The 24,630-nt window shown below is 42.7% G+C and overlaps 1 protein-coding gene across 5 annotated transcripts in view; it reads left to right on the top strand.

The window, feature by feature from the left end:
- Nucleotides 1-24,630, top strand: part of RANBP10 (RAN binding protein 10) — an 89,155-nt gene that overhangs the window by 42,532 nt on the left and 21,993 nt on the right. For 4 of the 5 annotated variants that reach the window (XM_082320023.1, XM_082320022.1, XM_082320024.1 and 1 more), the window contains 4 exons: nt 3,507-3,674; nt 12,565-12,587; nt 17,416-17,600; nt 23,239-23,351. In XM_082320023.1, the coding sequence (XP_082176149.1) occupies nt 3,507-3,674; nt 12,565-12,587; nt 17,416-17,600; nt 23,239-23,351 (489 nt within the window). Of the gene's footprint in view, nt 1-3,506; nt 3,675-6,827; nt 6,900-12,564; nt 12,588-17,415; nt 17,601-23,238; nt 23,352-24,630 lie in introns of those variants that run through there. The other variant, XM_082320026.1, reaches the window with a different exon arrangement.

Raw genomic sequence — 24,630 nt, 5'->3', positions numbered from 1 at the left:
CGTGAATAGCGTTGTAGGAGTCAAAGAAAAGGTTGTAAAATCAAAGACCTATTACTAGGTGGCGATAGTAAATTGTTAATGATGTAGAAAAGTCCCAAGTTTTCAGCAAGTGTTTTTGTATTTGGAGAGAAATTGGAGGATGTATTTGCAAAATACATGTGATGAGTTACTGCCTGCTCTGCTGGTAATCCAAGATAATGCCAAACACTTTGATAGGGATATGCTATTTAAATCAATAGAGCCAGATAACTTTGATCTAGAAGTATTAGAAGACCTGATTTTTATTTTTAATTCATATTGCTAGGAGATTTCAGAAGACTGGCTGAAGTTGGCCAGTGCTGGAATGACCTGTATGCCATTGCCCTCATGTTTATTCTGGGCAGAATTTTAGAAATACTGCTACATTATTCAATTAATGGGTAACTAAAAGTTAGGCATATAATTAACGCCACTCAGCTTATGTTTATGGTGAGTACAGTTAAGTTTCCTCAAACAAATTTGGCCTGTTTTTTTCAGATGACCATAGTGATTTGATAAGACTGACAGTCTAGATTTAAACACTTAGCGTCATGTCAGGTCCAGATTCAGCACTACACAACATTTGAGCTGAAAAAATTAACTCTGTATGTCATTAGCAAAGTGCTGGGTGAGCAAGATTTCCTTAACTGGTGATATTAGTGGTTGTCTGTGGAGAATAAGTTTCAAATCAAGCTTTTTCCAGGCACTGTTACAATACATACCAAATTTGACACTGCCCTCAAAGCCTTTGTTCAGTTACTTCTCATTGGAGTTCATCTCATCAATGTGTTCATCACCACCTTTGGTGGTACAGCAAGTACTGATGCTGTGAAGCACAAGTCTTACAGGAGCAGGAGGAGGTTTTTTCAGTAGGATCAGTCGTGATCTGTAGGTAATGAAACCTTTTTTTTCTTATACTACAGAACCTGTAGTGCCTGCATTGGCACAAGTATTTTGTGAAATTGTCCTCATGGTTGGGCACGCTGTTGTGTTTCTCATCGTAGCCCTACGTGGTGCATGATGTGTAAGCATCCGACTGCTTAGATGTAATTGATGCCAAGTTCTTATTAAATGCGTTGTAATGACAGGAATATGTTTTTTATGCAGAAGAGTTAGAAGTTTGTATTTCGATTGTGTTATTAAGTAGCTTAGGAGATAAATTGATTAAAGTTATCATCTGAAGTTGCAAAGCAGCTTCATGAGAGATGTTCTGAACTGACACACATGTAACAGTTCCGTGTTTGGGGAGACTAAAACAATAAATCAGTAATGGCAGTCTTTCACAGGCCAGCAGCAGAGAAAATAAAAGGGATAGTGGCAAGGAGCCATAGTGTTAAAACTCAATATTTCAATGATATTTTTACTGGATGGAGTCTTAGAAGCAGAAGTTTGACAACAGACTCTAGAGCCCCTATCACTCCCTCCTTTGTTTTTGGCAATGCGGTTTGGCATCGTTTTTGAGCTAGCTGAGGGTTCTGTCTGTGCTGTTGTCGCTGTCTTTCATGAAGATATTAAACAGGACTGGTGCTGCTGTCAACAGCTTGTTTGGAGCTGGTCCTAGGGAAGACAGAGCTGACTCTTGGGACATCTCAGTGTGTTCCTGTGGGTGTGTGGGATTTAACAGAGGAAATTATTCACCATTTCTAGACTAGGATTTGCTAGGAGTCCTTCACACCTTTTACTCCCAAACTTTGCCCTGAGGTCCAAAATCTTGGACCGTGGCATGTTTCGGTCTTCCTCCATTCCCTGACTTTCCCGTTGGCATTCATGCAGTGTGGTGCAATAAACCGAGGGCCTTGGGCGTGCACCGAATGTTTCATGCTTTTCTGAGAAACCCTGAGCTTGTGGGTCCGCTGATGATAAGACACCTGAGTGCATGTAACTGAGCACCATTTTACAGGATTAAATTTCTAGTGCCCTCATGTTGTTGGTAGTTTTGTAAGAAAATCATGGCTTGCAGAAGTGCTCCAGCCCACCTTCACAGGGCTCCTCTCTGTGGTTTGCAGTGTGCTCAGTCTTGTTTTGCCTTATTGCAGAATGTGTGCTTTCTGTTTTTTAACCCCTGTCTTTGCATTTCTTCTGTAGTCCTTTTGCCAAAACCATTGCTCCACGTTTAACAGATTCTGCACTACCCTTAGGTTGTATAAGGTCAGTGGGTGGTCAAAGCACCTTCTTTCATTTCTGCTTCAGTTGGTATGATCTGCTGAAGGATCCAACCGTATCCATTTAAAACACAGGTGGTTATTAATGTTGTGTCTGTCTCAGGCTGTTTAATAGTACATCTCTCTGTGAGGTCTGGTTTTGATTGCGTAATTCATAGGAACGCTCCAAAGAGCTGGAGAAGATCCTGATTCTTCTTGAAGTCTTATTATAAAACAGTGTGTCATGCTTTCTTTAAACTCTCTGGTAAGAGGATTGATCCTCATGACTCCCTACCTGCTGTAGCTGGTTTCCTAAAAGAGGAAAGCAGAAGCTGTCTTGAGCAGTAGTGGCAACTGAAGTTTGCAGGTATGGGTTAGTAGATTCAGGTGGCATTTGCTGAATCACTCGGTGGCCACAACCGTGGGAGCACTGTCCTCTCCTCTGCAAGAGGGAGATGACAGTCCTTAAAAGAGATGACCAGTGTGTTGCCTGAAGAACGCTTCAGTTTTTAAAGGATGGATTAATCGCTCTTCTTTGCAATAGTTTGCAGTTATATCTGGCATTTCTACATGTAAGAAATTCACAAAAGCATTTACAATAGAATTGAGGTGGAACAGAAAAAAAATCAGGAACTCAGAATGATGGAATTACTGAGAGATGTAGAAAAGAGCAAGTGGGCAGAGTGCAGTCCCTGAGCTCACCTTTAACTCTAGGCACAGTGTTACTGACAGAAGAAATAAAAGATATTAATGTTAGAATTGATCACTTTGAAAATTGCCCATTGACATTTAAGGGTTGTATTTTAAGCTGTCCACAGAATGGGAAATGTTGCCCAAGGGGAACACAGAAATCCTCATAAACTGTTAGAAGGGAAATGTAAATGTGAGAGTGCAAAAATTGCCTCAAGCTGTTCAGTTATGCCTGTGAGCAGCACTTACGGACAAAGCTGCAATTAGACCAGAATTATTTTATTAAATGGTTTTGATGAAAGATTGTGTTAGTGAGAAACACAAATGTTTTACAAAGAGGAGCTTGTTTCACTGCAGGCAAGATAACAGAAACAGGGGGTTTAAAACAAAAAATCTTTGTCAAAATGACTTCTGGCAATCTGTTCTTTTTATTATTTCTCATAAGGGACGAATGAGGTTGAAACACAAATGATGTGTTATGATTGATGATCATTAATTTCTTTTCAGTTACTGGTATGTGAAAATTAATATTGGGATGAATCAGGAGTGGGAATCAAAATTTCAAATTTCCTCCCAGAAAATTGTGTCCTGAGAGCTGTAGTTGCCATGTTAAATTGGCTTCATTGCTGACCTGTTCTTTTGTCTTGTCTTTTGCAGGATGGGATAAACATTCATATGGGTACCATGGTGACGATGGGCACTCCTTCTGTTCTTCGGGGACAGGACAGCCCTATGGCCCTACGTTCACCACTGGAGATGTGATCGGCTGCTGTGTTAACCTTATCAACAATACCTGCTTTTACACAAAAAATGGCCACAGTTTAGGTAAGTAAAGAAATGTGTTCTCAGGAGAGAGGGATGCTCCTGCCCTGCTCTCGCTGCTGCTGTTTACTCTAATACTTTGCATGTGTTGTAACTCTTGTCCTGCATTTGTGGGTAAGATTTAAGAAACGGGAGAGAAAAAGAGCACTAAGTGGCAGTTAGGAGATATAAATTGGCTCCAAGACATAAATACTTCCAGCACGTAAAATGGTTTCTGTGCTGCTCCATTTGTTTAAGTAGGTTAGGATTGCATCTCCAGCTTCTGCTCCTTTCCTCTGCTACTGCACAGCCTGTGGGAGGCTGGATAAGATGGCTAATGGCTGGGCAACAGGGAAATAAAGAATTGGGAAGTTTAGTTAATGTATTATTCAACTGACTACAAAGCCACTGTATCAGTGTCTTTTCACTTTTTAAAGGGACTTGTCCATCTGTAAGCCTTAACACATTGGTCAGAGCATTCCCAAAGCTAGACATTAATTCAGCATAAGAAGTCTTACTTAAGCACTCACCTATAATTTGGTTCATTCCACAGTTGTTTCAGTAGTTCCTCTAAAGTTAAGGACCTTTTTTTGCCCAAAAGAGTATCTCACAGATGTTTTCCAGGCATCCATCATATCTGATTTGTCTAAAATAGAAAGTTGTGGCCATTTTCACCTAAAATGTCTCTCCCTTGGATGACATATTCTCCACTGTAGATAAATTGTCTTTTTTGTTGTTGGGTTGGTTTTTTTTTTGTTTTTTTTTTGTTTTTGTTACATAAGACATACAGTAAATTTTTATAAGTTCATCTCACTTTTTGCGCTGGAATTCATTTGGTTTGGTAGGGACAGGCACTCCTTTCCTTTGCTTCTCCTTGCTGTGTCAATTCTACTTTATTGAATTCAAGATGAAGAAGCTGGTAGAAAAATACCCCACCCAAAACATTTGTCAGAACAGAAGTTGTTCTGAGTTACTGGCTGGGCTGAAGGAAGGAGTGGGATTGGAGTGCAGTGTGTGTCTGGAGAGTGCATAATTTCTGGTGAGCTCTTGGGGAAAGTACTGTGCTCCCCCGTACGAGAGAGAGAGACATACTGTAGAGAGTCCAGCGAAGGGTTATTAAGATGATTAGGGGACTGTAGCATCTCTCCTGGCAGGGTAGGCTGAGAGAGCTGGTACTGTTCAGCCTTAAGAAGACAAGGCTCAGAGGGGGATCTCGTCAATGTATATAAATACCTGAAGGGAGGCTGCAAAGAGGACAGAGCTACACTCTTCTCAGTGGTGCCCAGTGCCAGGACCAGAAGCAACGGGCACAAACTGAAACACAGAGGGCTGGCTCAAACTGAAACCCTGGAATTTCCCTCTGAACATCAGGAAACACTTTCACTGTGAGGGTGACCGAGCACTGGCACAGGTTGCCAGGGGAGGCTGTGGAGTCTCCATCCATGGAGGTATTCAGAAGTCACCTGGACACAGTTCTGAGCAACCAGCTCTGGGTGGCCCTGCTTGAGCAGAGGGGTTGGACCAGATGACCTCCAGAGGTGCCTCCAACCTCAGCCAGTCTGTGATTCTGCGAAAGTAGCATGCTATGCTACAGGTATAGCAGAGATACGGATCTGAAGATGCAGGCTTTTCCCCCCCCTCAGATCTCAAGAAGGATCCTTCCTCTGAGGCAGATGCAGAAAGGCCTGGTGCTCATGCAGACAGAACTTCTTTTGGAAATTTGTTTTCAGTTTTCCTCTAATTTCATACCCACCATTTGTTGATTTGTGAGGGGCCTAGAAATGAGGCATGTGCCTTCTGAAGAACAATTTTGGGCTGAGTCTGTGACTGCATTCAGCAACTAGTCCTGGTGCTTTGCAACACGTCAAGAGGCCTTCAGCCCTGAATGGAAAAAAAAATTCTTTGAGCATCCTTTGAGAGTTGTTTTTAACATTCTAATTTTATAAATGGAGCCTTGCTCAGAAGCCCAGTGGGGAGCTGCTCAGAGTTGAGTGTCTGATCTGGCTTCTTTTTTGAAATTGTAACTGTCAGCCAGACCATGTGTGATGCTGGGAGACTCCTGGTGAAGACTTGTGGCTTACTACCTGGCGAGGTCAGTCACTAGCGGAGACATTAGCAGTCATTTGTAGTCCTTAAGTATTAGTTAATTGCCCAGATTTCTAATAGCTGGATTATTCTAAATTTAACTCGTGATCTGTGGACATTGCCCTTGTTAGTCCTGTACTGGTGTCATGGTTTAACCCCAGCCAGCAACTAAGCACCACACAGCCACTTGCTCACTCCCCCCTGATGGGATGGGGAAGAGAATCAGAAGAGTAAAAGTGAGAAAACTCATGGGTTGAGATTAAGACAGTTTAATAGGTAAAGCAAAAGCTGTGCACACCAGCAAAGCAAACCAAGAAATTCATTCACTCCTTCCTATCGGCAGGCAGGTGTTCAGCCATCTCCAGGAAAGCAGGGCTCCATCACGTGTAACGGTGACTTGGGAAGACAAATGCCATCACTCCAAACGTCCCCCCCTTCCTTCTTCTTCCCCCAGCTTATATACTGAGCATGATGTCATATGGTATGAAATAGCCCTTTCGCTAGTCTGGGTCAGTTTCGTGGCTGTGCCCCGTCCCAGCTTCTTGTGCACCTGCCAGAGCATGGGAAGCTAAAAAGTCCTTGACTTAGTGTAAGCACTACTTAGTAACCACTAAAACATCAGTGCGTTATCAAAATTATTCTCATGCTAAATCCAAAACACAGCATTATACCAGCTACTAAGAAGAAAATTAATGCTATCCCAGCTGAAACCAAGACAACTGGGAAGACAAATAGAGGTATGAAAGCAACAGCTGATGGTGTAGAGCAGGAGGTGTTGCTTAGGAGTGAGATGAGTTCACCATACACAGCGACTAAGGTGCTGAAAGAGTTAAAAAGATTTCACAAAATCTCTAATTTGAGTCGCTGTCCTTTATTTTTAGTGTGTATTTGCACAGAAATAGTGTAGTGGTTTGTGCTGTGCCCCTCTGGCTGTTTTCCTTTGTCTGAGTGGGTGGTTTTCCAGCTTCACCATTTTTTAGCCTGACAGTGCTGTTACTTTTTGTCACAATGAAAGTATAACGGTCAGGAAGAGGCTGTGTCTTCTATTTAATGAATACGAGTTTGTTCATTTGAAATTTAATTTCTTTTTAGTGACCAGGAGTCTGCAGAGAAGAAGGGTTGTCGGTTGAAAAGTTGTGCCTGGGCAGATGAAGCCAAACAAAGGTCACTGTTCAGTAACTTCTGCATTGCGTTTCATCATTACCATCCTCTGATTCTTTGCCTCATGTCCTGCTCAGAGATTTGTTTTGTTTGGGACGTGGAGGTCTTTACAGCAATGAAGTTACTTCGTCTTCCTTTCTTGATTTTTACCGCTCCTTTTCCTTCAGAGATGGGTTTTTTGGGTAGAAAGCTTGTGTTTTCTAATCTGACACTGAATGATCTCTTGGGGAGCAGCCTGCCCCAGCAGTGAACAATGCCAGGGGAAAGAAACAGGAAAGGAAGGGAATTAAATTACACTGTGCTTTGAGAATAACAGTAGATTAAAAGCATTGCTGTCTCCTTGGTATCCTCCTCTTGGGCTCTTCAGATGTATGGTACTAGACATGAGACGGATGAGAAAATTCACAACTGAGCATTCACAACTGCCTCATTCGTGTTCCAGCTTCTCTTTGAGCTGTAGTGTCTGAGCCCCGTAAGACCACAGATCCCAGTCATCTGGCTTCTGATGAGCACTGAGCTGGTAGATGTAAGAGAGGGATGAGGCAGGTCTCAGCAGAGGAACGAAGACCAGATGGAGGCAGGAGCAATGATTTAATCGAAAGTCAGAACACTTTCTGCCCCAGTGGAAGCATCTCCATGAAGATGTTGAACATTTCATGATACTTATGCTAACCTGAGAATCTCATTTCTGTGTTGTGTAAACCCGAGATTTACCAGGAAGGGGATGAATATGCTTTTTCTTGATGTTCCCTAACACAAAGCAGCTGAAGCTATACATCTCTCCTCTTAGGAAATTAGGTCATTATGTAATCCTGCTGCAGATATAAAAAATATTCATGGGACTAATCAGCCCCTTTGTGATGCCAGTTAGCTTGACAGCAGGGTTTCAGGGCTCTGCCTCTGGGCATTTGAATTTGTCTCTCTTTTAATAGAATTACTGTAGCTTTGTCTTTCCCTAAAGATGATACTCTCTCTTCACCGTTTCTCTCTGTACTATTTCATCCTCTCCTTTTCATCTCTTAATTAGACACCCGCCACTTTGTTTTCCTTGCAATTTGTCCTGTTGCTTAACTACGATCTTCCATTGTCTTCATACTTTTCCATTTAATTAGATCCATCAGGAGCACTGTATAAGAACTGTTTTCTTGTCCATCACAAATTCTGGATGTTCTGGTTGGAGCTAAGTCTTGAACTTTGTTTGGAGATGTCACATGAAAACTGTTTGACATGTAGTCTTAATTCTCTGTTCTGGAAAATGTCTTGAATGTCTTCTGGTTGCTGATGAAATGCTTTTGAGAAGTTCTGAGCAGAGTCCTGGCAGTAAAAAATATGATGAGATGTGGCTGGAAGTGTGATGAGGGTGAATTAGGAGAAAAAGAGGGAGAAATGTGAGAAATGTTGGGGCTCCAGCCATTAAGTAGAGAATCTTGGACGTAGAAAATGGTATGGGAATGTGACTGCCACAGGTCTCTGGGATTAAGTGGATGAGTTCACTCAGGGACTAAGGTATGAGTGTTTCAGATCTCAGACTTTGACAGCAGACCAAGGTAAATGGAGCAGCAGGGCTATAAAAAGAGCATGCAACCCCCTGAAGTCTTGGCATAGAAAACTTCCTGTAGTCTGTCTGAGTTCTGGTGCAGGCCCTTGGAAAGACCAAGTTAACCTGTGAAGTAAAATACCCATTCTGCAACCAGTTTAGAGATTAACAGGAACATTAGGGATAATGAAGAAATCTTGTCATAGAGATCCACAGATGTCCATCCCAGGTTTAATAGGCTTGTCCTCAAACCTTCAAATGAAGTTTGCAGAGAGCAAGAGCATTGGGAGGTTTAAAACAAGACTTTAGATGAGCCAAATTTAAAATGAATGGAAAATATCAAACTTGGCTACAGCCTTGTTTCTCTGTAAGAACAATTTTACCTGAGTGGCTTGATTGGAGGATAACTGTTTCCAAGAGCATGTAGAGCTGTGTGGGTTTAATAGTGCTTCTCCTCAGCAGCAAGTTGTAGAAGTGTTCAAGTATTTCATGGGTTGACATTTCTAGTCTGCTCTTTAAGATGCCCATCTTGCTGAATGTGTCGTTGCTTATTGCAGTCCATCAGCACTGCTTTTCCATCCTCTGAATTACGGTTACCTAAACAGATGCTGGAGGAGTACCTTGCCATATGCAAAGTGGAGTGTTGTGGCTGATCACCCAAATGTATGTTGACTTGTGCAAATTGAATTCCAAAATGTAATGCGAAGAAAATGGCCAACTGTGAGGCAGACAGCATGGTTATTGCTGGATGGAAGGTAGAGTTGGGCTAGAAGGTCCACAAGCATGTTGTATGCATGGGGATGTGTATAAAAGTGCGTGTTAGTCACGGAAAGGTGAAAGTCCTTTGATTAGATGGCAGGTGAAGGTGTCGATAACACTGAACCCTGCACTGAACCTTCATTTCATGTCTTTATGTCACTGCCTTGATGATCAGGTTGACATAGTGGGCTTACAAGAGAGGCTCTTCACATGCTCGCTCATGCTTCCTGACCTCTTGAGCTGTCCAGTTCTTAGGTCTTTAAATTTATGAAGTTTGTTATTTTAAATTGGATCTAGGCTTTGGAGGTGCTGCAGAGAAGGAGTGTAGTTTCAAACTCAGCTGCCTAGTTAGAGCTGTGATTCTTTCACTTTCTGCTGCTGACTTTGTTCGATTGAGGTGTGTAGCCGTACAGTTTCAGGATGAACTCTCTAAGCAAACATATTTGTGCAACAGATCTAGTTCTGTATGCATAAAGCATTTTATTGGCCTTAGTTATGTAACAGAGGATCCAAAACATATAAGTGCCTTAATTTAAAGGCAGTGTAATAAGTTTATTTATAGAATCATAGAGTAATTTTCATTGGGAGGGATTTCTGGAGGTCATGCATCCAATGCCCTGCTGAAAGCCGGACCAACTAGGTCACATTACTCAGAAACTCATCAAGTTTTTACTGTCTCCAAGAGTGGAGATTCCCCAGGGGGCTTTTCTGGTCCCCTGATTCAGTGTTTGACCACATTCATGCTGAATTTTTCCCCCCTAATATCTAATCAGAATTTCCCATGTTGCAACTTATCCCTGTTGCCTCCTGTGTCCTGTCACCATGCATCTCTGGGAAAAGTCTGGCTCTGTCTTTTCTGTACCCTCCCATTAGGTAGTTGTAGGCAGCAATAAGTGTCTGAACAACCCCTGAATAAGACTGAACAACCCAATTTCACATAGCCTCTCTTCATCTTGTTGGCCTCTGCTGGACGCACTCCAGTTTTGCTGTCTGTCTTGTATTGGAGAGCCCAAAAGTGAACATCATACTCCCAAGTTTAGACCCACAAGTGTTGAAGAGAAGGGAGCAATCCCTTCCTTTAACCTACGCTCTTACTAATACAGCTCAGCTTACTAATACAGCTCCAGCTACACTCTTACTAATACAGCCCAGGATGTGGTTGACCTGCTTCATTGCAAGGACCCACTGCTGACTCCTCAACTTGTTGCCCAGCAGGATCCCTTGCATACTTTTCTGCAGATCTGCTTTCTCTCCATTCAGCCCCAGCCTGTCCTGTTTTCTGGGAATATTACAACCTGGTGGAAGGGCTCTTCAGTTGCTTTTGTTGAGCTTCATGAGGTTTGTGCTGGATCATTTCTCCAGCCTGTTGAGGTCCTTCTGAATAGTAGTATGCTCTCCAGATGTTGTTGACTCTCCTGTTTGGTGACATCTGTGAACCTGCTGAGAGTGCACGCCGTCCCATCGTCCAGGTCACTAGTAGAGACATTAAACAGTATTGGCCCTACCATCGATCCCTGAGGGAAAACACTTGAACTTCGAGCTGCTGATCACAACCCTTCAATCCTGACAGTCCAGCCAATTTTCCACCCACCTTGTAGTCCACTCAAAAATCATATGCTTGCCCATGTGCTGGATGCAGCTCCCAGCCGAACAACTACACAAGTCGTCATGGGAAAGCCAGGCCACCTTTGGCTCTGGGCAATCCTGGGTGGCAGAGGAGGACTCCAGTGGGCTGCAGACTCAAGGAGGTTGGCCTCATTCTGGTGTAAGGGTAGAAACAAGCTTTCATCCAGCTGACCAAAACAAGTGTGAAGTGAAAAACAGGTTTGAGAGAGGAACAATATTTGGGCAAAGTGCCAGGGTGAGAGAGAGAAATGCTTACTGAACATTTTTCTCAGCTGGGTATTCAACATCACCTGTATGCACAATTTTTGGTTGGGTTGTAGAGCGGGTACTCAACAGACAAGGTCCAAACTGCCATGATGTTAATTAAACGATATTGGCTATCTGCCAGGATGTTAATTAAACCTTATTGGCTATTTATTTAGTAAAATATTCAGGACTTTTTTCTGAGCATTTGATTTCGGATCTGTGCTGTTTCGAATAATAACTATTTGTTTCCTATGTTGACTCCTAAAATTGGTTTAAGTTACCATTTCAGGCTGATCTGGTAACATTACATTGCAGTTCTTGGTTAAAGTAATCCTAACATTAAAAATGGAGAAGGATGTGCTCTTGCTTTTGTGCAGCTGTTTCATTGCCACCCAGAAGGGACTGCTGAGTGGCTGAGAGGTGGGACATGTGCGAGAACTGGGCATACTGGTGTGGATACCAGCCTTACTCTGGCTGGGGACAGAAAGCATTGCTGGGAGCACGTGTCAGGCAAGACCACAGCTTCCAGATTGACTCCTGAAATGTTAGCTTAAAACACGAATTAAGCTCAGCCTGATAAGGTGAACAGGGCATGGCCGCAGTTTCCCCTGTGCTGTTGGTGAGGGTGATCCAAAACCCGTGGGTTAGAGCTGCTGTCACTGACTGATGCATCTCACCGTGTTGCTGCCCGGCTGCTGGATCCCACCCGTGGTGGATGCAGGGAGACATGCCATGGGAGAGGGAGGAGAGGCAGCCTCCTCCTGAGTGGTAGCTCACATCTAAATCGGATGCAGAGCATTGCAGAGCTGTGCCTGGGGGTAGCCTGACTCTGCAGCTGAGTGTGGTCTCTGGCCACAACTCTGTTAGTGATCCTAGGCAATGGCTGCCTCTGCTTAAGTAGATATCTCTTTTCTGGCATGCCAAATGTAAATGAAAAGGGAAATCATGCACTTTTTTCCATCTGTTACATTTGGAACTGTAGCAGTGTAGTTGAGGATGAAGCTGTTCTTTGCACAGTGTTTCTCAGGTGCTCCTGGATGCAGCTTGGTCCTGTCCCAAGGCTGTGCCCCAGCTGCAATGCAACGCATTGAATGTTCATTGCTGTCTCTCTGGCTGCTAAGGAGAAGTAGTTATAGCCTAAACCGAAGCAACGTTATAGTAAAACTCTGTTTCTGAAGCCAAAGTGAGTCCTGAAAACCACCTCCTTCATAGTAAAAAAGGGAGAAGCAAAGAAAAGAGGAGCTGCTTTTTAGAAAATCCAGTTTCTGGGAGAGACGTCTTAAACATTTGGGCTTTTCCCTGAACCTTTCTCCAGATGCAAAACCTTGCAGAGGAGGGGACTGGGGAGGGAAGTTACTTCTAAATATAACAGGTGGTGAAATGCAGGGTCAGAGCAGGGATTTATTGAAATGCAGTAACGTTTTGTAGAGTGTTAAGGATGTAGCCAAGCAGGGAAAAAAATCCTTTGTCTTTTTAATTCTAATATTTTTCCCCCCACAGGTATAGCCTTTACAGACCTCCCTGTAAGTACACCAATTTTCAGTATTTTAACTAAGGATGCAAACAGAAGGGAGGGGGAAGTGTATGGGGGGGGGGGATTTTTTTTTTTTTCTGTTTGATGCTGTTAAAAAATGGTAACGCACCTTACTGAATGATGTGGATGCTCCTTTTTCTGAAACTTCATAATCCTGTGGCTGGGTTTGTGGGCTACTCACATGCCTCCTCTCATCCCTCGCCACCTCTAAGAATATGTTGCTCCTTCTCCTGGAATTAGAGCAAGGATTCATACTTCAGTACAAGTCACTGTCTTCCAAATGCAGCTTCGACTGTGGGGAGTGTATGTGCAAAGTCATTGAGTAGCCTCTCATGTCCCATCATCAGAGAGCCCAAAAATGCCTAATGATACTATTCTCAGCTTCTTCCTGTCTCATCCAAATCTTGCGGCCGTGGTAGAGTCATTCCCTTTCCACGGTGCAGTTAGGGAAAGATATTTCTGAGAATGAAGGTCAGGCTCAGCTGGCTTATTACACAGGTTTTTGTCAAGCCTCGGTCCATGATGAGTAACCAGCTCGTGGAATGGCTGGAGGAATGTATTTGGCACCTGTGTAGGGTTGGATAGTTACTCCTCTGCTTCACCAGCCCCGATACTGAGTTACTCTTGAGTTCAGTGACACCAGCTGAGTTATACCAGGCAGTAACGTCTAGTCAGGTCTTACAAAAGCACAACTTTCACAGTGGGTCATGAACAAAAAAATGGTTGCTCTTTTTCAGACCCAAGTGTTCCTGGACAAGGAGCAGGTGTCTAGGAAAAGAAGATAAAACCAGGTCAGGCATACACCAATAGATCCACTGCATCCATTTGTCTCATACATAGAACTTCTTGTCCCAGAGGTTGCACTCCTGTCTTTGTACTTGCAAAAAAATTTATTTTGTTCCTCTAATTTTTGTGTTGTGAGAAATAATGACTAGCACTCCCTGTTCACCTTCCCAATGGGATTTATGGCTTTACAGATCTCTCCCATACCCCAGCCAGTGTCTGTGCTGAAGGACGTTCCAGTTATTTAATTTGCCTTTTCACATCAGCTGTCAATACAGCTTTTTTTTTTGTTCCTAGGCTCTTTGAACTTGGTAACGTTGCAGTGTATTCTAAACCAGAAACCCTCTTTATGGGGGTTGTTTCACAGTAGTTCATTCATTTGGTCCATGTACAGTTTATTAAAGTAAAAGAATATTTTACCTGTCCGTGAATATTAACCTTTCAGTGTGAGGTCTTGTGACAACCTTGCATCCAAGATATAGAATGTAATCTGTGTTCTTCACCTGCTAAAGCTGCAGTCTAAAAATTTAACTGCAAATGGGAATGGAAACAGCAGTCTTACCTGAGTGACCCTTGAGGTTCTCTGGTCTGAGCAGCTTGACACGCATTTTTTGGTTCTGGCTCTGTTCCGTACCTAATTACTGAAATCCCCTGGGGAGGGGCTGTAGGTTGGAAGCTTTTTCTTGCATTACAGCCTATGTGATGTTGAAGCTGACTGGTAGCACACATCAGTGAGAAGCTTGGCCAGTAAGCTCCATTACTTTTACACCTTTCAAGTTTAAATAACTTCTAGGGTTGGCATGTCAGTGAGATTACACAAGGAATCAATCTGACCCTTCAAAACATTACCAGTCTACAAATTTTTTCCTTGAAATGCTTACTGCAAAATTCCCCTTTCAGAGGCAAATGATGAAGGCAATATTTTGCAATATTTGCAATATTAGAAAGTTGAAATGGATACTTTCAGTTGAAAACCACATTTAGCTGTGATAATTCTCACACACAGTGAAATGTATTTGCTTCAGCTTGTTTCAGTTCCCTCTAAAGTGTGTTTGCATCTGTACAAATACACAGCGAGGGAAAAAATCACATTTTGGCTTAGCACAGGTTGAAGTTAATACAAAAATAACTACTTGCAAATAGAAGTGAATATCTCACAGAGGGACTTTTCCCCTTTTTCACCAATTTAAGTCAATGCTTAGGCCTAACTCTCTTATTTACACAAGCCCATATCAGGTTTATCCTGCCTGGCGGTTTGCTGAAACAATAGGAAATGTAAAAAAGCAGAATGTGGAAGAGCCCAGGGCAGGATTGCAGGGGCACAAAGGGACAAGGAGGTTAAAAAACAAGTCAGGATGAACTAGGGGGTTGTAACTGGCCACCAACATCAGAGGCAAGAGGTGGTCCAAAAGTCACGGGGAAGGTTTACCTGAAGAACTTGGCAGAAGAAGCATCTGCCTAGTCTGTGGGCTCTGGGATGATGTCTTCCTGTGCCTGGCAGGGTGGTGGAGATTCGTGTACTTCCCAACAGCTGCTAAACAGAGAGGACACATCCTACACGTGAAAAATGGAATTTTAACTCAGGGATGATTTGAGACAAGTTGGGGGTAGCCAGCTTCCCCTCAAAGATGAACATACCCAAAAGTGGCTGAAAAATACGGGATTTTTTACTTCTAACTTCCAAGTATTTTGGGGGTCTGATCCTGGCTTTGGAAGTCCTTGGGTTCATAATACTAAAAAGTTCAGTTAATAAAAAGGTCTGAAGTATGGACTGTGAAAACGATCTGATCCGATCCCTCATTATCCTTCATCCTTGTCAGCTAGGTTTGACAGAAAGGAGAGACTGACTTTAAATACGGCGTTTTCCTCTGGTAGCTCCTCCTTCATCATGCTGTATTTTCCTCGCTAACCCAGCTACTTCCTTGCTGTGAGAATAGGAAAGGAGGAGGTGTGCTGAGTCAGCAGTGATGCAATCATCCTGATTTCTGATTTCAATTTCCAGCCTGTATTTATAGATTCATTTTTTCCTTTGTTTTTTGAGATTTGATAATTTCAAAGGTAGAAGAGGTTGGTCAGGACCTTATCCGGTTGAGTTTTGAAAATCTCTGAGGACAGAGATGTTGCATCTCCCTGGGAGCCTGTTCCAGTCTTTAATCATCCTTACAAGGAAGAATTTCTTCCTTATGCCCCACCAGAATTTCCCTGGCTGCAACTTGTGCCCATTGCCCTTTCACTGAGCACCTCTGAGAGGAATCTGTCTCCCTCTTTTTTTATCACCTCCCTTTTGAGAGTGGAAGACTTGCAGTAAGATTTTCCCTTTTGCCTTCTCTTCTCCAAGCTAATTCCCTCAGCCTCTCCTTGTATGCCGTGCGCTCTAGCCCTCTAACCATCTTAGCAGAACTCTGCTCAACCCCGGTTGTGAATGTCTTTCTTGTCCTGGGGATGTGGAGGGAGTGAACCAAGTAAGTACTGCAGATGTAGCCATGCCGGTGAAAGCAGAGAGAAGTAATCACTTCCCACGACATGCTGGCCCCATTTTCGCTAATGTGATCAGGATTCTGCTGAATTCCACCTCGTAAAAATCTTAATACCTTTAGTAAAAAGTAAAATCCACAACTACAGTAGGTCTCAAGGGGAGATCAATGACATTGCCAATGTTTCAGGTCTCTGCAGTAGTGAAGAATTAGTTGAATAGATTTTCCAGACAATTGTATGAAAGCCCATGCTCCTTGCTATAGAGGAGGAGAGAATCATCGTAGCTTTCTTTAGAATGATCATCTAACCATCAGTACTAGTTCTCACTGATTTGACCTGGAGAGAGAGGTCTGCTCCTCCACTGATCTAATGTCTGACATGGGTTCAACCATGAGCAAGACACTGCAACCAGGCACCTTCCAGACTTCAGTTTCACTACGTGCATCCATGTGCCTTGCCCAGTGGCTGGTTTCTGGCTGTGGCAGTCTCCAGTGTTAAAGCAAAGTGAAAAAACGCAACACCAAACAGTTCATGAGCAGCATGAGAGAGATTTCTTCCTACACTCCACAGGCTATCAGCAGATGCTCCGAAGCAGAGGATTAGTGGAATCTGTGTTGCAAACAGAAAAGTAATTTGTGCTGCAGAAAAGTGACATGACAGTGAATGGAACATGCTCTTAAAACATGTGATCCAGAGTGAGAACCAGACATCTCTCCACCTTTTGTGATGCCCTTTCTTTTTCCCATATTTAAGTGGGCTTAGGGATTCAATTTGTATCCATAATTATGCTTATTCTTAAAATAGCCTGAATTCAGAGAACTTCTAGATAGACTTTTACCACCTGTTTTCAATTAGATCATCATCTTTGGAAGCTGAATTACTGGCTGAATTTTAGAGGTATTTTCACAGTGGTAAACTTTTTCTTTTCCTCATGTTTCGGGGCAGAGTGGGTGTCAGAACTCCCATTTGGATCCATATGCTTGTTCTTAAAATGAAATTCATTTATCAGTACTGGAATTTCTTGTGTGGATGGCTTGCTGTCTTGGGATCATCAAAGACCTAACCTCAGAGCTCCACTACTACGCGTTCCCTTTTCGTCAAAGATGTAAAATATTTAGACAGCAACTTCCAAGGAATGAGAGAGTTCAGTTGAAACAGTGGAGAACACTTAGATCTGCTGATTGAGATGATGCCCCTTTCATTTTATTATTATTATTATTATTTACTGGCTGTTGAACTTTGGTAGAAATTGCAGAAAACTGCAATTCAATTGCACCATAGACAGCAATTGAAGTCCAATTGCACCATAGACAGCAGTCGTGGCGTCTATCACAGACTGCTGGGGGATTGATCCCATTGTTCTGGTTTTATGCAATAACTTTTAATAACTGAACAATAAGTCATAGAGTTCCTTGAGGTGTACCTAAAGGGCTGTTGCCCCTTCCTCTTCCATTACATGTTTCAATTTAAAGAGCAGCACTTTTTCTTACCAAACCATGCAACTGGAACCAGAAAGAGAAAGCTGAGTTTAATATAGGTTTCTTTTTCTTCCTTCCCAGTCAAATCTCTACCCTACAGTGGGTCTCCAGACTCCAGGAGAGATAGTCGATGCCAACTTTGGGCAGCAGCCATTTGTGTTCGACATTGAGGACTACATGAGGGAGTGGCGAGCGAAGATTCAGAGCACCATTAAGCGGTTTCCCATAGGAGACAGACTAGGCGAGTGGCAAGCCATGCTGCAGAAGTAAGTCACTGTTCTGGTGTTCAGCTTATTTTGTTTTCTTAGGCCTTAAATACTTTTTTTATGCTTTCTTATGGCAAAAATTGCCAGTCAGTACATTTTGCTCAAATTGTTTTACCCTCTGTTTTGTTGTTTAATAGTCTTTCCTGTGTAGATTGCTGCTGTTTCAAATGTAAAAGATATGGGAGAAGTTTTCAGCCAAAGACTGCATGAAAGCTTGTAGGAATGGAAGAACATACACTTTGAGGTGATGCACTGGGGGAAGGGGAGTGGAGAGGACACCATAAAAACAGTAACGTAGGAGAAAAGCCAGGACGTAAGTCAGCTGAATTCAGAAATGAAAGAGCAAGAAATAGCCTAAACCAAAGGCTTCCAAACTCAACCTAACTGAAAACACAATTATAACACTTTATAAATTTATGACTATTGAATGCATTTCCCATTGCAAAAAGGATTGTGTGGCACTTGATGAGAACTATTGACAAGAGTTGTCAAGAGGTCAGGAGTATCTTCTACCTGAAGAAGGACAGAGCTGACTAAGGCTCCACAGCTTGGAAAGAGGTAATTGAGGGAGATGGACTGTCGTTGTCTGTCAGTCACTTATATATACCATGAAGAGTATGGCTAGGAAGTGATTATTCACTGTTTCTCAAAACACAAGAATTAGAGAAAAAGCACCTTCTGGCTTAAAAAAAAATTTTTTTTTTTTCACTAAGTATATGGTGAAACTGTGGGACTTGCTGCTGCAGAAAGTTGTGGTAGTTTAAATAAAATTGGATTTCAAAAGATGCACATTTAAATATTCACAAGTAATTCATGGAGGCCAATTCCATAGTTATATTTTAAACCTCCAAATTTATGGCTGTTGCTTCTGTTTCTGATTACAGATAGCTCTGTGTTTCACCTTTTTATACTATTCTTTCCCTAAACACCTGATACTGGTCACTGTCATCCAGGAGGCTTAGATGCAGTGATGATTGCATCCATGTGATCGTTCTTGTTTTCTACTAGTCTTGTATTTAGTTATTTGCAGATAATTCAGGCCCACCAGCAAAGCCTTTGAAAAGCAACTAGCAGAAGCAATTGAAAATAATAACAATATCTTTCTTCAAGAAAATCAGGAGCAGGAGGCCTGCCACAGAGTTTGTAGGGCCTGTAGAGGATTGCAGTATAAAAAGAGACCGTGGGGAAGATAAGACCATATCCAATTGAATTCTTTGCCTGTGTGTCCAGAAATCAGGTAGGTTGTCATGCTGGGATGCTTCTTTGTGAGGGACTTGGCAGAGGCTGTGTATGGGATTGAAGTGTCTGTCAAAGAAGCACTGGAAGAAATAGGTGAGGGGAAGTGGACAAAGTCTCTGGGATCAGATATTTACCCAGAGTCCTAACAGGACTCAAGGAGAAAACAGGTGACCTTGTGGCTGTGGAACAAAGTTTCTCTCCAAACTGCCTTGGTTCAAGAGAAGGGGAGGATGGTGCATATGGTGCCATGTTTCATGAAGGGTTTCAGAAGAGAGTCAGGCAGCGATGGGCTGAGAGAACCTTGATGTCTGGCTTGGACAAATCCGTAGAAGTACTACTGAAGTGTAGATGCATTGGGCACATGGAGAAATAGGATGTGGGTTTTGCAAAAAGGAGCCAGCAGGCACGTGGATATGGTTCTTGGGCTACTGGCTTTGTCTTGGAAGTCCAAAAGGCTTTTGAGAAGTTCCCTTGCTGCAAACTAAGGGGGGACTATGCAGCCAGAGGCTGAGGGCACATGTCCCGATGTGGATTATGAGGTTTTTTAGAGACAAGAGAGGGAATGAGTGGGTCAGGGATGGTCACTTTGGGAGGAGGAGACTGTAGAGAGACTTGGATGCATGCTGGTAGTGTCTGTGGTGTGGAGGGTGTTCAGAAATGGCTGGGAAGAAGGGACCCTCCAGGAAGGAATGAGATCTTTGAGTTATGGTGAATCATTGCACTGAAATGTAAGCTCATTTTTTTGGTAGCAAGCCAAAAAAAAAAAAAAAGTTAGGATACGTTAGGGGAAAAATAGAGGACAAAAATAATTCTGTCACTGTGTAAATATGTGCTGCACCCTTAACTTGAATACCGTGTGATGTTTCAGTTCTTGTCTCCAAAAGTATGTAGTAGAAGTAAGAAAACCATGGAAAAAAAAAAACAGGCAGGATGTGCAAAGATATGGAGTGGGTGTAAGGCAAGGAACAAATATACAGACCCATAGCATTGAAGGATATGATTGTGAGGGGTGAGGCAGAAGTGTGAAAAAAAAAAATCTTGAGTAGCCTGCAGAAGGTGCTGAAGGAACAATTGTTTGTTGTTTTCTCTACTGCAAGAATTAAAGGGTATCAAGTGAAGTTAACCAGATGGCACATTTAGGAAAAATAAAGGAGGGGTTTTTTTTCACACTTTCTGCCATAAGATACTGTGAAAACGGCATGGATTCAGAAAGTGACTGGAGATGTTATTAGAAAGCAAAATCTATCGGAGCTACGATGTAGAGAGATACCACCTCTAGGATGGGAAGTATCTGACAAATCATTGGAAGCTAGAAGGGTTATGGGGAAAAGTACCATTTCATATGTACGTTAGTCCTTTATTTTCTCCTAGGCATTTGCTTTTGCCAGTTGGGAGATACAGGTACTGGGTTAACTGGATGTTTGGGCTGACCCAGCATGGATGTGCTCAGAGACTTAAAACTTTGTGAAGTTGTTGACTTTAACGTTAATTTTCATTCTGATATACTGGATTGTTGACTTTATGGGTCATTTCAGTCTCTGCAATGCATCTTGTCAAGCTGTGGAAAGACAGGATGCACTTTTGGAAAGCTTGCTTAGCAGCCAAAGAGAATGAAGAGGTTCATTGGTGTTTAAACGGAAATACTTAGTTCTTAGCGCGCAAAAGGCAACTTATTCAGAAAATAGTGTGTGTCCTGCATCTTTGAACATAAAAGCACCTGCATTGGGTGAGAGCACTGGTCCATCAAGCTTAGTTTTATGAATATGTTAATAGCACAGATTCCTGCAGCGCTAGAGTGTTTTTTCCTTTCCCTGGTAAAATTGACCATTTTTTGCCACCCCATTATTTAACTGAATATTTAGCTATGTTTTATCACGTGGTAACACAGTTTCTTTGAGAGGCTTTGCTGAAAGACTCCGTGAAATATCTTTGTACAACCAAGTGGACTGCAAAAGTATCTCTTTTCTGCCTGCTTCCAGACTCCCTCCAAATATGTCACCAAATTAGAGAGCCATGACTTTACAAAAAGCTTTTACAAAAAGCTTTTACAAAAAGCCTTTACAAAAGCTGTTGATTCTTCTGCAATAGGACCAGTGTATCCCTGTATTTGTTCCTTGTGTTCTCCAGAATTGTTTCTTCTGATGCGCATGGTGGAGGTGTCAGGGTCACCGATCTGGAGTACTTCGTTCCTCCTTTGGACTTCTTTTTAAGAATCAGCATTACATTTTCCATCTTCCTCCTCTCCGTAGGCAGGCTTAAGTTAGAGCTCATCCTCACGTTAGTGGTATAGTGGTTTCAGGTTGGAGCTTCTTTGGAGCTCTTGGGACAATGTTATCTTGTCCTGTGGCTTTGGTGGGTTTTGTAGTATCTTATTTAATCTCTAACCGTGTGGGTAGGCATCACAAGATGCTGATATCACATCATGCATTCATCTGTGTTGCGCTCCTGGAAATGCTGTCACCAGAGAGGCTGATCTGACAAGGTTTTCAAGAGCTCGAAACCGTGAAAGGGACTTACATGGGTAACTCGTCTTCTTTGTGTGTTGTTACAGTCTTATAGGATCTCTAATCTTTTTAGTTCTTGCCATGAAGAATCTGAGTTGGAGTCATCTGAGACTTGACATCAGCTGGTGTGGTTGATCATGGGAGGAGGAACGGTGTAGGTCCCTATTTCTGATAAAGTGGGAGGACTTTGTATTGTTCATTTGAGAATCTAAGTGGTACCATGCAGAACGAGGAGAACTTTATGTAATTTGTACAGAGAAACATGCAGTTGAGTTCTGTTTTGAAGAAGAAAAGCCTCTCTTGTCACCACCATGGCCACTCTAGGTGAGAGAAGCACCCCTAGGTGCAGCACAGAGATAGCTGTTCCTGTGATTTGAGCACTTCTGCTCTAAACAAGTTTCAACCGTTGCTCCCAAGCGGTAAAAACTATTCCTTTGGAGAATCTGGGATTCTGAAAGGTTTTTGTTGTCTGCATGAACATGTCACATAGGTCACAGCAGAGTGCGATAATGTTCCCCCAGAACTTCAGGAGAGGTACCCCTGGATGCAAACATGCTGCTGAATGTTTGAGACTGTGCAGCACTGCTGTAGTGAGTAGCTGAGACACAGAACTGATAAGTCATTGCTGAAAACTAGCCTGGCATAGTGACCAGCGTGTAATACTGCTGTGTACCCACGCAAGGACGCTTCCTGTGATGGCACAGGCAGAAGTTTTTGTGCAGCTTTGTGGAGCATTTAAATCTTTGCAGTGTTGAGCCTCTGACTCTGACTACTGAATTACACTGAAGCAAGAGTTGGCTTTTCCCCTCTGTTCCTGCCAGCCTGGATCGCTGTGTTCAGTGTTTCAGCCTGGCTGAGCCAGGGCACCCTGGCTCTGTGCTTGACACAGAGAAGGATGCACTTTATTATGCCTGTCTGTGCCATGCTAAGGGCAAAGGGCATGTCTTGTACCAACAGTGGTCAGAAGCACTTGTTTTTAAAAGAAGTTTTAAAAATTACACACCTGCTTACAATGTTACACCTGAAAATTATTGCTGACTCATAAAATACTTCTTTCTTCTACTGAAAGTAGCTAAGTTGAATGCGTGTTTTGAGCTGTGACTTGATTGGACCAATACCAGCTTCATCATGAGAAGCCTATTTTGGGATTCATCACTAGAAGCCTTGAAATACTCTGCTGGCATTTCAGGTTTTGTTAAAAGTCCAGTGAGCATTAACACTTACCTGACATATCCTGGGAGGGCACAAGTGCTTTAGAAATGGTCTGTTCAGAAAGATGTTTTTGTTGTGTTTGTTTTCTGACAGTGATACTACTTCCTCGCCCACCTCCCAACATCTTTTGAAAGTACAACTTAATGTTTGTAAAATCAATGCTGACAGTCTACTGTTTGTAAATCAGCAGATAAAAGTATCTGTGAATGTGCAGAATTCATAAGGAGATTCAACTACCAAAGATATAATTGCTGGCAAAATAAGTGATGGAAGAAATTCAGGACCAGAATCTTTTTTTTGAGATCTGCTTAGAAGCCATTAGCCTCTCTGAGGTTCAGATTTGATGTCTGTGTAGGATGTCACTGTAACACAGTACTGAGCTCTTAAAAGTGACATTTGGACAGCAGTAATTAAATAAATAAATACCGTGTATGCATTGGGAGTCTTAATTTTTTTGTTCTGTAAGGTGAATTTAGAGCTTCCCTCCTGTTTGCTGAGGACCAGGTGCCTATCTTGTAAATTTACGCCATCTGGACCCAGAAGTAGGACCCTGGTTATGTCCTAAGCAAGCTGAGTTCGGTCACTGAAATTGCAGCTTCTGTTGTGTTGATTTTTATTTCTCCAGTGTGATTACCCTGTTTTACCAATGCCTCTTCATCTGTTTCTATGTTCTTATTTTCTAGTATGGTTTCGTCGTATTTGGTTCATCATGGGTACTGTTCAACAGCAACTGCCTTTGCCAGGGTCACAGACACCACAATCCAGGAAGAACAGACCTCAATAAAGAATAGACAAAGTAAGTCTCTTGGGTAGTCGTTCCAAAGTGTGGCATGCTGGCCACGTGTTGTCTTCAGGACTGTGCAGAGAAAGTGCTGTGGAAGTAGAAGAGCTATTCCACAACTGTACAAAGCTGTCCGCAGCACACTGCTGACTTAGTGTTGCTGCCTGTGGGTCAGTAGAGCTTGGGGACCACAGCTGGGAGTGCTTTTCCCATCATCACTGTGTCCCCTCCACCCTCTGCCATCTTGCCTGAAGAAGTGCTCTATTGTTTCCTTTACCTATCTGCTCTGAGAAATGACCTGCACGCCTGACAGTGTTGAATATGCTAAGTTGCCTGATTGACTTGGTTAATTTTCCTCAGTCTTGTTGAAAATGAATAGCTGAATCCTGGAAGAGATGAGGTGACCCTCAGCTTTGAGTCCGGCAGTTTCACACAACAGGCTAAATGTAATACCCAGGGCAGAAGGTCCTTTCTTGGAGGTAGTGCCAAATTGGTGGAGAAAGGAACTGGTTACCTTGGACTCTACTTGAACTGAGCTCACTGTGCACCAAAGATGCCTTTGGATTTGGGTTCTTTGATGCAGTCTGTTGCAGCAGGGGCAGTTTCATTAGCATGGTCATAGGGACCCAGACACATCAATCTATTTTGACTACAGCTCCCAGAGTTAATAAGTCTTCCAGTCCCTCTGCACATTTTATCTTCAGCTAAATTTTTTTGCATACTAAGGGTTTTGCAAATTCATAGCCAACGTGTTTAGCTCACGCTAGGTGAAGAATTTGTATTCTGTGTCTGTTTTGATTACTGGTGTTTCCTCCAAAGTGGTTCATCTCCCAGTTGGTAAGGCTGCAAGTGCTTTTGGTTCCTGCAGAACAAGGCTTGCAGCATTCTCCTGCTGTACTTTTTTTTTTTTTTTGGCTTTTCTATTCACAGGCTCAGACTGCAGAGTCACAGAACATTGGTGTGTTTTCTGCATTCTCCTGCCTATTGAATACAGGCTGCGTCCCGCTCTGTGCATTTCCCTTCCCTTTGTGAACTGTTTCTCATGTGACTGTTATGTATCAGGAGCATCGTGCCCCTTTGTAGCTTGCTCTCCATACATTACATACGCTTAACAAGCATTCAGGTTCATTTGGGGACTCTGTTTAGTACCCAAAATAACTTGTAGTTGCTGCCCATTAGTGCTGATGGGCTTTGTGCTTTCCAGGTCATGCATTAGGCAACCCTGACCCCCAGTGTTCTTGCTGGTGTAGTTTTAATTGGTAAAGCCTTACAGGAAGCACGTGAGACAGTGCAG

Source organism: Platalea leucorodia, assembly GCF_965183815.1.
Source record: "Platalea leucorodia genome assembly, chromosome: 8".
NCBI lineage: Eukaryota > Metazoa > Chordata > Aves > Pelecaniformes > Threskiornithidae > Platalea > Platalea leucorodia.
The sequence above is the reverse complement of the archived record's forward strand: the minus strand, read 5'-3'. Positions and strand labels throughout refer to the sequence as shown.